The 13577-nt window shown below is 51.4% G+C and overlaps 6 protein-coding genes and 1 non-coding gene across 7 annotated transcripts; 3 read left to right on the top strand and 4 right to left on the bottom strand.

The window, feature by feature from the left end:
- Positions 1 to 658: 658 nt before the first annotated feature.
- Positions 659 to 2010, bottom strand: PC9H_007810 (uncharacterized protein; the record flags this gene model as incomplete). The annotated part of the gene is made up of 3 exons (XM_036777336.1): positions 659 to 1712; positions 1768 to 1851; positions 1901 to 2010. 3 exons carry the CDS (start codon positions 2008 to 2010, stop codon positions 659 to 661), a joined length of 1248 nt encoding a protein of 415 aa, XP_036630956.1.
- A 221-nt stretch (positions 2011 to 2231) lies between these two features.
- Positions 2232 to 2707, bottom strand: PC9H_007811 (uncharacterized protein; the record flags this gene model as incomplete). Its single annotated transcript, XM_036777337.1, has 3 exons — positions 2232 to 2412; positions 2468 to 2607; positions 2660 to 2707. The coding sequence occupies 3 exons, from the start codon at positions 2705 to 2707 to the stop codon at positions 2232 to 2234; spliced, it is 369 nt and encodes a 122-aa protein (XP_036630957.1).
- A 554-nt stretch (positions 2708 to 3261) lies between these two features.
- Positions 3262 to 6133, top strand: PC9H_007812 (uncharacterized protein; the record flags this gene model as incomplete). Its single annotated transcript, XM_036777338.1, has 8 exons — positions 3262 to 3374; positions 3427 to 3817; positions 3856 to 4143; positions 4197 to 4418; positions 4474 to 5578; positions 5633 to 5717; positions 5772 to 5822; positions 5872 to 6133. 8 exons carry the CDS (start codon positions 3262 to 3264, stop codon positions 6131 to 6133), a joined length of 2517 nt encoding a protein of 838 aa, XP_036630958.1.
- Positions 6134 to 6693: 560 nt separating this feature from the next.
- PC9H_007813 (uncharacterized protein) lies at positions 6694 to 8475 on the top strand (the record flags this gene model as incomplete). Its single annotated transcript, XM_036777339.1, has 12 exons — positions 6694 to 6939; positions 6995 to 7131; positions 7197 to 7360; positions 7418 to 7471; positions 7537 to 7591; positions 7650 to 7731; positions 7790 to 7822; positions 7875 to 7901; positions 7953 to 7980; positions 8037 to 8086; positions 8154 to 8179; positions 8250 to 8475. The coding sequence occupies 12 exons, from the start codon at positions 6694 to 6696 to the stop codon at positions 8473 to 8475; spliced, it is 1128 nt and encodes a 375-aa protein (XP_036630959.1).
- Positions 8476 to 8585: 110 nt separating this feature from the next.
- On the bottom strand, positions 8586 to 9960 carry PC9H_007814 (uncharacterized protein; the record flags this gene model as incomplete). Its single annotated transcript, XM_036777340.1, has 3 exons — positions 8586 to 9654; positions 9711 to 9794; positions 9857 to 9960. The coding sequence occupies 3 exons, from the start codon at positions 9958 to 9960 to the stop codon at positions 8586 to 8588; spliced, it is 1257 nt and encodes a 418-aa protein (XP_036630960.1).
- A 97-nt stretch (positions 9961 to 10057) lies between these two features.
- PC9H_007815 lies at positions 10058 to 10135 on the top strand. The gene has a single exon. It is a non-coding gene; the product is annotated as a tRNA-Gly (tRNA).
- A 332-nt stretch (positions 10136 to 10467) lies between these two features.
- PC9H_007816 (uncharacterized protein) lies at positions 10468 to 12536 on the bottom strand (the record flags this gene model as incomplete). Its single annotated transcript, XM_036777341.1, has 10 exons — positions 10468 to 10477; positions 10554 to 10712; positions 10820 to 10942; positions 10998 to 11079; positions 11134 to 11323; positions 11600 to 11715; positions 11767 to 11915; positions 11969 to 12069; positions 12160 to 12293; positions 12347 to 12536. The coding sequence occupies 10 exons, from the start codon at positions 12534 to 12536 to the stop codon at positions 10468 to 10470; spliced, it is 1254 nt and encodes a 417-aa protein (XP_036630961.1).
- Positions 12537 to 13577: the final 1041 nt, after the last annotated feature.

Raw genomic sequence — 13577 nt, forward strand, 5'->3', positions numbered from 1 at the left:
CTCCACTGCCCGAGCTTCGTATTGGCTTTAATCGCATTTGTTGGCCTTCGCGTATATAGGTATGTACATGATTTAAGGGGTCGCCAGGCGCCTGGTACGTCGGGATACGTATCCTTACTGGGGAAACGACCCCTTCGGTGTTCTGTGTGAATCTCCCGCTGATAGGACGTCGGACCCATCTCCCGCTCGGGCGACATCTGCACCGCAGGGTTCCCATTGCCCCGAACCCCATTGCCCCGAACCCCCCATTATCGCCGCTGAGAAGGCTCGGGAGCGGAATTCAGAGCTTAATAGAGAGCAGCAATTTAACAACAGTCTTTCTTGAATGCTGGCATTATTCAGAAGGCGAGCTAAGCTGACAAGGTGGAGTCCTCACGTATAGTTGCCGGACGAATGCCGACATATAAAACACTTAAACTTGTTCCCACCGCCTTGACTAACGTATGCGTAGCGGGCGAGCAACGATGGGTATGGAACAATCATGAACGACACCCTAATTCCATTCTGCTCTGTTCAGTAAACAGAACGACTACTGTACAAGAGATCAGTTAGGTATAAGAACACTAATATATATACCAGAGTAGAGGAAATCAGAGGTAAGCGAGTAATAGTGGCCCCGCACTTATTGGCGGCAAGAGAATGATTCCGTGAAGAGTCTTTATGGCTTGTCCGCATCGATCCACTTAGCGATGGCCTGGAGCGTTTCGGTGCGTTCAGGTTCGTGCCAAGGGAAAACAAGATAATCGTGAATGCCATCGGGGGCCTCAAAATACGATACCTTGCCTTCGCCTGCCGTGATCCCATCGCCGACGCCTAGCTCGCCGACCATCCGGTCAATGAACGTTTTGATCTGATCGTAGAGGGTCTCCGCCCCACCAACAACGACAAAAGTCCTTGGGAAGCCCGTGAACAAGGAAGTGCCCTTTGGATTGTCTGTATTAAAGATAGCGGGGTTCTTCGCCGCCGGCGAGATGTATCGGTTCGTCTCTACAGCACGGAAACCATGAGGACCAATGAAAGCCTTTTTGGAGTGTTCGACGCCGGGTGATAAGGGGAGGATCTCAGCGTAATCCGAGGAATTGTGGCGGCTCGATGAGTCGGTTGCGGGGTTCTCGTCGTGTGAGTTGGATAGGTCAACCCAAGGGGAGAGGAGCAATAGTGCACCGGGGGGCGCTGGTAACTGGACAGTGGTGTTATCGTGTTGTTCGATGAGATAACGCGTGAGGGCGTGGGCGAGGTTACCCCCCGCAGAATCGCCTTCAAAGATGATGTCAGCGGGGTTGAAGCCGACTTCGTTCACGAGATAATTGTAGCCCGCCAATGCGTCAAGCAGGGCGGCGGGGAACGGCCCGAACTCAGACAGACGGTATTCAATTGCGAAGACCCTGTGCACGGAGTCGGTATGCTTCAAAATCCCTCTGGCAATGGCGGCAATGAGATCTGTGGGATGCGCCGACTGGTGCGAGTACGCGCCGCCGTGCATCGAGTAGATGACTTTTTCACCCGGCATGGGCGACTCGCCGACAGGAATAGTGGAATCTTGCTTGTGGGTCCAATACCCCGGAATCTTAACTGGAGTGACGTCCGCTGTCTTGGCCCATTCGGAAAGAGGCGAAGTGATCAACTGGGGTACGGGTTCGACCCAAATTCCATTCACGCCTCTGCCTGGGGTAATTCCCAGGTAATTGGGAGTGGTCACGAAGGGACCAGTCCTAAAGGAAAGCGAGGGTCAGAATTTCGCTCTTTCGGAGAACGAGTATAAAGGACCTCAGGGGTAGGTCCATGAATAATTTGACGAGTCGGACCATGATAACGCGCTTAATATCCCAGGATCGTCGGGGGCGCCATGACCTGCACAAGACGTTCAAATCATGGAAAACGGTCTCCGTAAGACTCTTACCTTGGTATCGAGAGAAGCGTCCACACAGGAATTCGTACGGCGAGCGTGAAGAGGACCTCGATTGCGAGATACAATCCTTTGAATGGCTGGTAGCGAAGAATGCGGGGCATGGTGGTCGAATGAGAAGCTGTGGATTGGTTGCATGCAGCATATGAGGACACATATACAACTTGTAGCCCGGTTATTTCATTCCCAGCTTCCGGATCAGAAACGGATCAGGTGGTCTATTTGCTAGTCAAGTCTATTTGCTAGTCAACGAAAACATGGTATGGAATGTACGAGACAGCCAGCGAAGGGGGGAGGCCACTTGTAGCCTCTCCGACGGGGAATATCATGATATTTCCAGCGCGCCAGCAGCACCTTTCAGGTTTTTGTTGCTGGCATCAGCGACGTCTTCTACCTTCGACCCGAGATTCAGCACCGTCCATCTCAGAACTCTTGGGTCACGTCGCATTATCCCATTCAGCGACCGCAGAGTCTGAGGAGACGTATCGAAGTGCATGGTCCAGTAACTGTACGCGTTTAGTGTTCTCGTAACATAGGAAAGGTCCATCGGAAAGAACGTACTCTCCTCGGTCCTGCTTTACCCCATGCCTAGACATTCTCTGCGGCAGTATTTGAGTGCCCCAGTAGTTCAGATTTCTGACCGCGCCGCCAGCGTTCATGACATGCATGGCCGACTGTCGAACGAGTTCGCGGATGTGTTGCTGCCCCGCTGTCAGTGTTGCAAGGAAAAAGAGAGCCTATACATCGACTCACGTATTCCTTGAAATGGGTGGTGATACACAGCATCTGATACGACGGCATGTCTGGCTCGTCTTCTCGGGATGGAATTTGGGCGGAGCAGAGTTTGCGGTCGTGAGAGGACCATCATGGGCGTGGGAACATGGAGTTGCAGAAGCACCCTGAGCGCCTGATCTTTCCCTCCTGCTTCGAACTACACATCTTCCAAACATTGCTCAATTTCTCATCAACGCCAGGATTCTCCGTTTCTCCTCCAAAGGAAGACGCGGACATGAAAGCTCACATTCCAGGGACTCAAAGCCTTCCCAGCAGTTAATGCAGAACACATATGAGGTAAGTGCCGGGGCCGATTGATAGCAAGGCCTCTTCTAATTCGAGCAGCAGGTTTTGTTCCTTGAAAGCTTCTTTTTAGCTTCTTGGCTCCAGAAAACGTATAGGCCGTAGCAACGAGCCGCCACAAGGAGTCAAGATTCGCAAATCTCGCTCAGTGGGCCACCTCCATCTTCTTTTCTGATGCCGGTACGTCAAATCGGACACCTTATTTACCCATCACACCTCCCACTTTCATCTTTCATCTTCCCCCAACGTCGTCTGTCACGTCGCCTGTAGTTCTCATCATGTCGTCTCAAGATCAAGGATCCCATGCTTCTACGCATTCTCTTCAGGCGCGTATATCTGAGAGGCCACAGTTTCGACACTATCCACAACGCTCGTCTTTGCCTAATCTTTGGTGAGTTTTCGTAATTGTCGCTCCTTAGACTACCACTGAACAAGGGACGAAGGTTGCCGCCCCATTCTGGACCGATCCCACAGCGCCTAATGAGTATCGTTCCTCGAGACAATCTCCACCAACCAGCCACGCCCCCGCACCTGGTCACCAGATTCGACCTCCCAGACCTTCCACAAGAGCTACCAACCACCGCGGCGACTGAGAAACCACTCAACGGTCTATCAGCGCGACACCACCAAAGCGAACAAGGACGGTATAACGCTATGCCAAGTCCGCCGCTGACCCCATCGTCGTCCATACGTACTTCGGGAAGTATCGAGACCAGCGCCACGTCTCACCATCCAACCGACTTCGACAGTGAATTGTTTCCTACAGCTGAAGGCGATAATTTATCCAGGTTTCTAATGGCACGTAGTTTTTTTACGCTAATGGCTGGCCCCCACGTTCCTAATTCCCCCGCGTGCTTATTCTCACCGTACAGGTGAAAAATGTCTCCCCCCGCGCATCCTCAGCGCAACTTGAAAGCTCTTTTCTCAATGCCATTCGCAAACTCAATTCTTCGACTAATTCTCGTTCCCGCCCAGCAATCAAATCTTTTTCACAAAAGCACCAAGCACAAGGAATTGTACTCCTCATTTTCTTCGATACTCGCATCGCGAGTCAAGCACGAGACATTTTTTCGCAACCAGGGACTTTTTCTTCGGATATCGTAGCCGACACGACAGATGCACTTTCCTGCACCTTGACCTCTCTGGAGGTCATTTTGGAGGTACGCGATGAGTAGGGCGCCTTCAATAACCGAGTTTGACAGTATCACGTTAGTTGACTGGCTATTCTGACCACCTTGCCTACATGCAAAGCGCGTTCCATTTACACGTCAGCGAAACCGGAAAATCGGACGGCCAACTTGACAATCAGAACTCTTCCCTAACTCTTGGCTCAGAACAAGGCGGCTATGATATTTCTCTAGTAAAGCGTTTTCTGGGCTCTTTCGGTCCCTTGAGGTTGTTTGCACCCGCACAAGAGACGTCAGCCGCCGAGAATGTGAGTGCCAGGTTCCCGCTTCTTTGTTGAACAACAAATGTAATGAATGTCGTAGGCGCAGGATTGTTCACACTTCATAGTAGACTACTACGACCTTCGTGATGCTAAGTCGGCATTTGTGTCACTCGATGAGCGAGTGTTGTATGGCATGCAGCTTCGCGTTTCTGGCGTTGACATCCTCCCCCCTCCACCGTCGCACCTCGCGCCTCCGCCTCTTAACGCGACCTCTGGGCTCGATACTACCACTAGGGTCCCGTTCCCAGCTATAGATACTTCGCACCGACATACCCAATCCGACATTCATGAAGCCGGTCAATCCGTTCAAAATCGCGAGCGCCTCTTGACCATGGGGCCGCACGACAGCACAGTTCGCCCCAGGAGTCTGAGCGTCGACACCGTCGAGTCGCCTCTAACTACGACCCCTCCGACTGACACCTCCTTGGCTGCAAGCCCAGGGGGTACAGGACCAATGTATCTGTATTCTTCATCGACATCTATCCAAGTCTACGCACATCCCACCGAAGGTCAATATCCATACCCCTCGCCAGCCCCTGCTGCTCCATTTGACATCCCGACACCGTTCTACGCTCCGGCGAATCCAGTCCCCTCAAACCACCCTTACCAACACCCCCAGCAATTCGTCTTCCCCTACGGAAATGCATTCCCGCAAGAAGGGGGTGTCGTCCGAGCGTCGGATGGTACCTTGCACACCGTTATGAGAGGGAGTGGGTCACCCATGCACGTCCTGATTCCATTTGGGCCTTCCAATCCCGTCAATACAGGAGAGCGTTGGTCAGAGAGCCCTCCGTCTCGTCGGGGCTCAGCCGACCGAAACACCCATCAAACTCAGCACCAAGGGAGAGGGGTGCAAGCCAGGCGCCACGACGGCCCTACCAGAACATCTACTCCCGCGGAAATCATGGGCAGCCACTCCGCTCACTCGTCTTCTCCTCAACCTCAACAACATGGGCATCCCCGCCCGGCTCCGAAAAACAACGCTTTGGATATTCCGACAATCGAAGCTGGCTTAGACACAAGGACTACAGTAATGATCCGAAATATCCCCAACAAGATGACGAACGACGATCTAATCGCCTATATCGATTCCGTCTGCCCTCGCCGCATCGATTTCCTCTATCTTAGGATGGATTTCTCAAACGGTAAGATTGATAGGATTTCTGCATGACCAGTATTTGACTGTCCTATGCTTGCAGGATGCAACGTTGGATACGCATTCGTGAACTTTATCGCTGTCGAAGATCTAATGACGTTTGCAAAGGCCAGACTGGGACAAAAGTGGTGAGTTATATTCCTTGCCTCGTGCCCGCATCGAGTCAAACACAACATCCATAGGAACATGTTTTCGAGTGAGAAGATCTTGGAAATGAGCTATGCAGATTACCAGTAAGTCACTTTGGTTTGTTGGCCCGTACATTGGCTGATCAAACTATAGAGGGAAAGAATCGCAAGTTGAGAAGTTCAAGAATTCGTCGATCATGGACGAAAGGGAGGAGTGGAGGCCCAAGATATTCCGCTCTGAGCCAGGGCCTGACCAAGGCCTTCCCGAGCCCTTCCCTGCCCCTACCCACTTGCGCAGGAAGCAGATCAGCTCCCACAACCGCGCTGGGCTTTTCCCGTCCAATCACTCATCGCAGGACTCTCCGAGTAGCCGACGGGGAATGCGGGCATTCGGACATCGGGGCTTCCACCGGTAGTTTCCCGTTCACTATTCGCCACATTACCTTACCCTTGCGATCGGACCTTGCTGCCTCTGAATTCTGCATCCTTCATTGCATAGTTTCCTATTTGTATACCTCACAATATCGCTTGCTAATTCGATTCTTCGTCTGTCGACAACCATCAGGTGTATATCTCCGCTTGCTCCAAGTTTCAAGGGCGTTTGAAAGGAACAATTCCACGCTCCTTGGACTTACTCTGCGCCCATCCATTGATGTGGCTGAGGATAAAAATAGCCGCACAAGAAGGCTTGGCCAATGGTCAGTGGCGGTTGCCCAGTGCAAAACGCATCCAGCACGTCAGAGTAGGTTACTTCCTGGATATGCTACTAGTATCCTTCCTACCGCTTAGGCCGACGAAGACGCGTCGTCGTCCCACCTCTTACCTTGCATTCCTTGAATGGACTTTTACGTGCTTCCCTATCAGGTTTCCATTAAATTTAGCCGTGGTGGGAGTTACCCCATAAATAGTGGGCAATGCGGGGTGTGGTCAGTCCCAACTTCCTTTGAGGCAGCACGCTGAATCAAAGATAGAACCCATGACACCTCATGCCGAATCGGCCAGTCAACTCCAACGAGCACAGTCCTTCATTACTAAATGGCGGGTGAACATTAATAGAGTCGACGCCCAAGGCAGTCCCACGTTTCCTGCCTCCAACTCTGACCTCCTCGAAGACTCGATGGCTTCCGCCAGCACGCTGAAACCGAAGCAAGTGGCCGTGGCCATGCTCGACCATGCCATGGCCAAACATAGAGACCGTTACGAATCCATCTTCATGAAGGCCGTATGTTGCCATTTACACTTCGTGTTGACCAAGGTCTCACTTGCGGTGGCTACAGTTCCTCGCAGGAGCTATGCTTTCCTTCGGAGGCTTGCTCTCTGAGATCATCTCAGGTGGCTCTGCTGGGATCAACTCAGCAAATCCTGGGATCGTCAAGATAATGGGGGGACTCGTCTTTCCTGTCGGTTTGGTAATGTACATTCCACCTCCTACTCCTTTGCCTCTACACGGAGTATAATGCCAAGCTCGCTGTCCGACAGGATTGTATTGCAAGGGCAAGAACTCTTGACGAGTAACATGATGGTTGGTAGCCGTTATCTCAGCCCCGGGTTCGTGAAGCTCACTTGTGTCTTCAAGATATTTCCCATGGGCTTGATCAAAGGGGTCATACCATGGTGGTCCCTCCCCGTTAACTGGATTATTGGTGGGTGATCCGAATCACATCGCAAAGGCTCCTGATATTCAACAGTATTATACTTAGTCACATTCGGCAACCTCGTAGGCAGCTTGTTCTTCGCAGCTATTCTGGTTCGATGTAAGCGAGATTCATTACCGATTCCCTTCTCGACTCCCAAAGCGCATATCTAACGCGGTCAACAGACAGCGGAATAATATCCACCGAGCCTTACCTCACTTACGCGAAGACATTTGCGATGTTCGTTTACTCGAGTGCGAGCGGGATACTCACCTTCTGATATTCATTCTTTACGTAGGCACAAGGCGTCGGACCCAGCGTGGCACCAAATCTTCCTGCGAGGTATAGGATGCAATTGGCTCGTTTGCGTGGCTGTATGGGTAAATAGGCCTCGCTTAGCACGTCGTACCCGAGCTGATCGCCACTTGTTACAATCAGCAAGCGGCCGGGGCAAAAGATACAATCTCGAAGGTATTACTTGCCCCCAATGTAGCAAACCACCAATTTAACACTCAGCTCCCAGATCTTCGCGATATGGATTCCTATCTGGGTATCATCCATGACTTCCGTTCGCTGGATTCTTCGCTGACCCTGTGTACAGATTTTCGTGGCCTGCGGATTTGATCATGGTAGGCAGGGACTTACGGCATGCCCAATAATAATCCTCACCCAACATCCTTCTCAGTTGTTGCCAACATGTTTTCGGTTCCCCTCGGCATTATGTTCGGTGCAGATGTACGTCCGGGAATTTTGATCCTTGGAAATTTGACCTTCTGATATATGTGTTCGGCGCCACGAATAGCTGACTGCGGCAGCATACATTCGCAAGTACGCCACTCTTCCCTTCTGCTGCGCATTTCCATCTGTCATCAACTCGCTGACTGAATCCTGCTTATAGATCGCTCATCGCCGCGTACCTCGGTAACATCGTCGGCGCCCTCCTCGTGGCTCTGCCAGCGACATATTTCTATCTTCGGGACTACGAAGCTGGTGGACTGCGGAGTGCTGAGAGCGGCGAAGCGTTTAACGAAGTGTCGACAAGGCACCAGCACAATCAACGCAACGTTCCTTCGTCCTCGGAGGATGTAAGTACCGAAGATATAGAAGTACGCCAGAAGCAGTGACATCGAGCTTGCATGTGGTATATTATAGCTATGCATTGTCCTTGTTTGGACCTTCATTTGGGGTCTATAGACTGAGCAAGTGTCGACATAGATATGACATCTAGGTAAGATCACGCTTTATCAGCATCGATCCAAGTAGCGATGGCATTGAGTGTCTCGCTGCGCTCAGGCTCGTGCCAGGGGAATACGAGATAATCATGGATAGCGTCGGGGGCTTCGTGAACAGCCACCTTGCCTTCGCCGGCGTTGAGCCCGTCGCCAGCACCCAACTCGCTGACCATTCGACTGATGAATGTCTTGATCTGGTCGTATAGTACTTCGGCACCGCCTACAACAATAAACGTCCTTGGGAATCCCTTGAATAGAGGAGTCTCCATTGGGTTCTCGGTATTGAAGATAGCCGGATTCTTCGCTGCCGGGGAGATATATCGGTTCGTCTCCGCGGCGGCGAACCCATGAGGACCAAGGAAAGCCACTTTGGGATAATTCACTCCCTGTATTCCTGGCCGTATATCGATATAATCCGAGTTGACGAAGCGATGGGACGCGTCGGTCTCAGGATTTTCGTCGTGAGAGAAGGACAAGTCGACCCAGGGAGACAGGAGCAATAAGGCTCCTGGCGGGGCGGGTATCTGGGTGTTGCCATTGTTGTGTTGTTCGACCAGATAGCGCGTGAGAGCGTACGCAAGGTTGCCGCCCGCAGAGTCACCCTCGCAGATGATGTCGGCTGGGTGGAACCCGACTTCGTTTACGAGGTACGCGTAACCAGCTAGCGCGTCGATGAGTGCAGTTGGAAACGGTGCGAACGGCACAGGGCGGGATGAAGATAGCCGGTATTCGATGGAAAAGACTCGGTGCACTGATTGAGCGTGCTTGAGGAACCCTCTGCTGATGGCTGCAACGGGTTGTGTAGGGTGCGCGGATTCATGGACGTAGGCACCGCCGTGCATTGAGTACACGACCTTTTCGCCAGGCATAGGAGGCGCGCCCACCGGAATGGTTGAGCCTTTCTTGTGAATCCAATATCCTGGGATCCTGATCGGAGAAACTGCTGCTTTCGCTGCCCATTCAGAGAGGGGGGAAGTGATTAGTTGTGGTACAGGCTCGACCCAGACCCCATTCACGCCCACGCCCGGGGTAATCGCGAGATGGTTTGGAACTGTGGTTATGGGGCCAGTTCTGTACGGAAGCGCGATTTTAAGGTCAATTCTTCAGGGGGACGATACCAAACGAACCTGTTCGGTAGCTCGATGATCAACTTGATGAGTCGCACCCATATGACACGTCTCATATCCCAGGACCGTCGAGGGCGCCATGACCTGCACACGATGGTGCTCCGTGGATACCAAATGAATAAATTGAATGAAAGCAAGGCTCTTACCTTGGCAGTGACAGAATGGTCCACACAGGTATTCGCACGAAGAGAGTCAGTAGAAGCTCGAAAGCCAGATACAGTCCTTTGAATGGCTGGTGACGAAGGAACATGGTAGTCAGCGGTTGAGCTCCTTTATGGGCAATGTCTGCAAGTACATAAAAGGAGCAACAGCATGCTGTCATTCAAAATCATCCCGTTGCAGCATCGGCATCAATGGGGTAGTGGTAACCTGGGTCGTTGCCATCACGTTTCGACCCGCCGCGAGTTCAATTCTCGCTTGATGCAGCTGTGCTTTTTTGCGAGCAGTCTTTTTGACCTTGAACCTGTATCAAGCATCTCTACTTGGACTTAGACTATGAAGCCGTTGGAAGACATCTTTACATACAGTTCTCTTCGCAGACGAGGTTCCGTTGCAATGGGTAGTTTCTCCGTAGGTCTCCAGAGTCTATAGAACATCTGCCTTGTCAGAACAACTTAGCTTCAGTGTCTACCACACGCTTTCCCAATGACACACTGGATACCCTCATGATATATTGCTTGGTAAAATGAAGGTCGAGCGTCAAAACGTTAACTACCCAACGGGCTATGAAAATCTAGCTCTGGGACGGATTGTACACTCAAAATGCTCTGGATGACTGGACACACACGAAAGATGACATGATGAGCATGACGAAGACCTCTAGTAGACACAAAGGTTACGCACGTAATGGACCCGTCCACGAAGCGAGGATTAGGGAGGATACGTTTACCGTCTTCTGGGGACCGTATGTCAAAGGATGCCAGTACGGATGCACAAGCGAGCCACATTGCCGCATCGCCTGGGTGCATGCCTTTCGGGACCAAATCAAGTGAATCAAGTGAACTTCGAGTTGTGTGCAAAGTAATACTTACCTGGACAAATCCTTGAATAGGCACCATAGACGTAAGCAAGAGCCGCATCTCAACCCGACACACCATCCCAGAACTCACCTTCGCCCGTACCCGAAAACATAGACACGTGGATCTGTCTCTTTAGCACGGCCTTCCCCTAGGAAGCGGCGGGGATCGAAACGTTCTGGATTCTGGTAGGTCTTGGGATCACGGAAGAATTGCCTGCGCGTTCACTTAGCTCGCAAGGGGCTAGAGGAGAGGAGAATAAATCGCCAACCAGTTATTAGTGATAATCTTAGTGCCCTTGGGTATAAAATAGCCGTCGTGGATGTCATCTTCGGTGACAGCATGAGGGATTCCTGAAAATATGGTCGGTATCGAGAGATCGAATGCATGCACGGAGAAAGTATGACCTGTTGGGCCGAGTGTATACATCCTCATAACCTCTGTGAGCAGCGCTTCGACGTAGGGTAGGCGATGGCGATCAGCGAGGGTAGGCAAATTGCCAAAACCAAGGACATTGTCAAGCTCGATCTGTGCTTTAATCTGTTCGTCGGTGTGCCGTGTCATGCCAAGGAAGAAACATTCAATGCCGGTCCCAATCTATAGACGCGATTGAGATGAGAGCGAATAAGGCAATACTATAAACTATACCGTGTCAGAGCCACCTAACGAAGGGTTGAGAATGTGATTGATAACACGCGAAAGAAGTTCACCAACCACCATATAAAGCGGCAGCGGCCCACTGTATACTCCTCTCTTCCTTTGGACTAAGGGGGCTATTTTCCAGCGCCTGGGACACGAAGGATGGCTCAGCCGTCCCATCGCTCTGTCCCCGATGATTGACATGCTGCTCAGTACGTTTGTCCCTAAACTCACCATCCTTTGCTTTACGAACTCGTAGGGCACATTCACCGTCTGTTTGAGGATCGCCCTGTATTCCGCTGCTTTGCGCTTCCACGAAGTCCCGGGGAACCATCGAGGTACGAAGCGCACTATGAGTAAGTAACATCAGAACCTGTGTCAAAAAGCTGGTAGAGACTTACGAATGGGAAATATATCAACCATATACGCATTGGCACCCACGGTTTCGGAAAAGTGTCCCATAGCCTCGTCAACGAGCTTTACCAGCGGATCGTTCTGAGGCTCGGCGGAATAACCATAGGTGAGCTTGAGGACAATGCCCCCGGCGAATCTGAACAGATTAAATTAACGATATCAACAATGCCGCCACCCTGAAAGACGGACCTTCCAGTATGTTGAGTCCACGTCTGGGGCTCCTTGAGGATACTAGCGATGTAAATTCTGGTTTCGTCGTGTAACACATTATGGAAGGCTTCGATCTTGGACTTGGTACCCATGAATCAAGAGTAAAGGCGTCGATATCCGATCCAGGTCTCCGAGAAAGAGATGAGCGCAGGGCATTCGTCCCAACCAACAAAATGTCCTGTCATCATGAATTTTGGGCGATCACTATAGTTACGGCTCTTCGTAGCCAACATATCGAACGCATGTTTGGCGTCGTTGAGAATGATTATCGGGCTGCCCATGACTTCGAGGTACACAATGCCACCTAGAACATGCAAGACTCAGAGTTGAAGAGGCTCGAATCAAAACCCATCATACCGTATTGGCGCCCCAACTCCGAGTATTTAAGCCAAACCTGATCTGAAGGAAGAACGTCGATATTTCCAAGGATGGGCCAGCCTTTGGGACCTGGCGGGAGAGGCGCGGGAAGACGTTGCTTCCGCAACATAAGGAAGGACGCTAGCAAGCCAAACACACTAGCTGCGAGATAATAGGTAGAAGACTCCATGTCGACGTAGAGACGTGTCTAGAGGTCCTTTATACGATCCTGGATTTCATTTTTCTTGAGCCGACTCCTGAGGTGGAGTACCTGGAAGGGTTGCATGCCGGCCAGCTTGTCCGTCGTCCGCAGCGTGGATGCAAGTCTAACCAACCGAAGCGTCTGTGAGGGGATAGTTGTCATATATACTATACATACAGGCGATGATTCTGCGCGATGAGCACGCAATGCTGGGGTGAGCTCCCGCGGGAGGGGTGGGGCTGAGTCACCCACTTGGTACGCAGAGTGAAGGACCCGCGAAGCTTGGCCTAAGGAACGCGGCACTGTAATCGCGTGCAGAAGTGTTCGAAAGCTTGTGCTCTCTGACCCTTCATTCTTTGCCGTGTGGTCGGCCCCCTGCTCTGCGTGAACTCTACTAAGCACACGACGTTCTATCAACCATATCTCACAACTCGAATGCTCACATTGCTTAAAAAGACGCGACTTGGTACGCCTAGAATTGTATTCGGCGCGTTGGTCCATTGCGTGAGGAAACACTACTTGCGAGGCCTGTCAAAGGGCCGTTATCAGAATGCTGCAACTTGAAGCTTGAAGCTTGAATGGATGCATCATATGGAAGGATGGAGAAGGAAGTATGAGGCGCTCCCGCGGCGCTTTCGCGTGGAGTCTCAAAAGCCAAAGCTTGAGCTTTTCACCTAGGCCGATGACCGACCTGTCTATGAAGGACTCGCTCAAAGAGGAGACCCTCTATCGAGGGTCTCCTCTTTGAGCGAGACTTCGTAGAGGCCTGGTCACGAGGCTACTTTTCACCAGCACCATATATCCTAACAATGGTAAGAAATCAAAATCATTACTGACTTAGCGGTTAGCGACCACTTAACTGCATTTGTTTAGGTCTTAGTCGTCACGAGCAATTGACATGAGTCAATTCTCGCTTGCGAGGAATTCTTTGTGCCTTGAACCTGTATCAAGAACCCACCAATGCCAATGGATCTCTAGAGCATGCTATAGGTACAGGAAGGCCCATGATCTGTCGCACACTTTCCATTA

This window comes from Pleurotus ostreatus, assembly GCF_014466165.1.
Source record: "Pleurotus ostreatus strain PC9 chromosome Unknown scaffold_5, whole genome shotgun sequence".
Taxonomy (NCBI): domain Eukaryota; kingdom Fungi; phylum Basidiomycota; class Agaricomycetes; order Agaricales; family Pleurotaceae; genus Pleurotus; species Pleurotus ostreatus.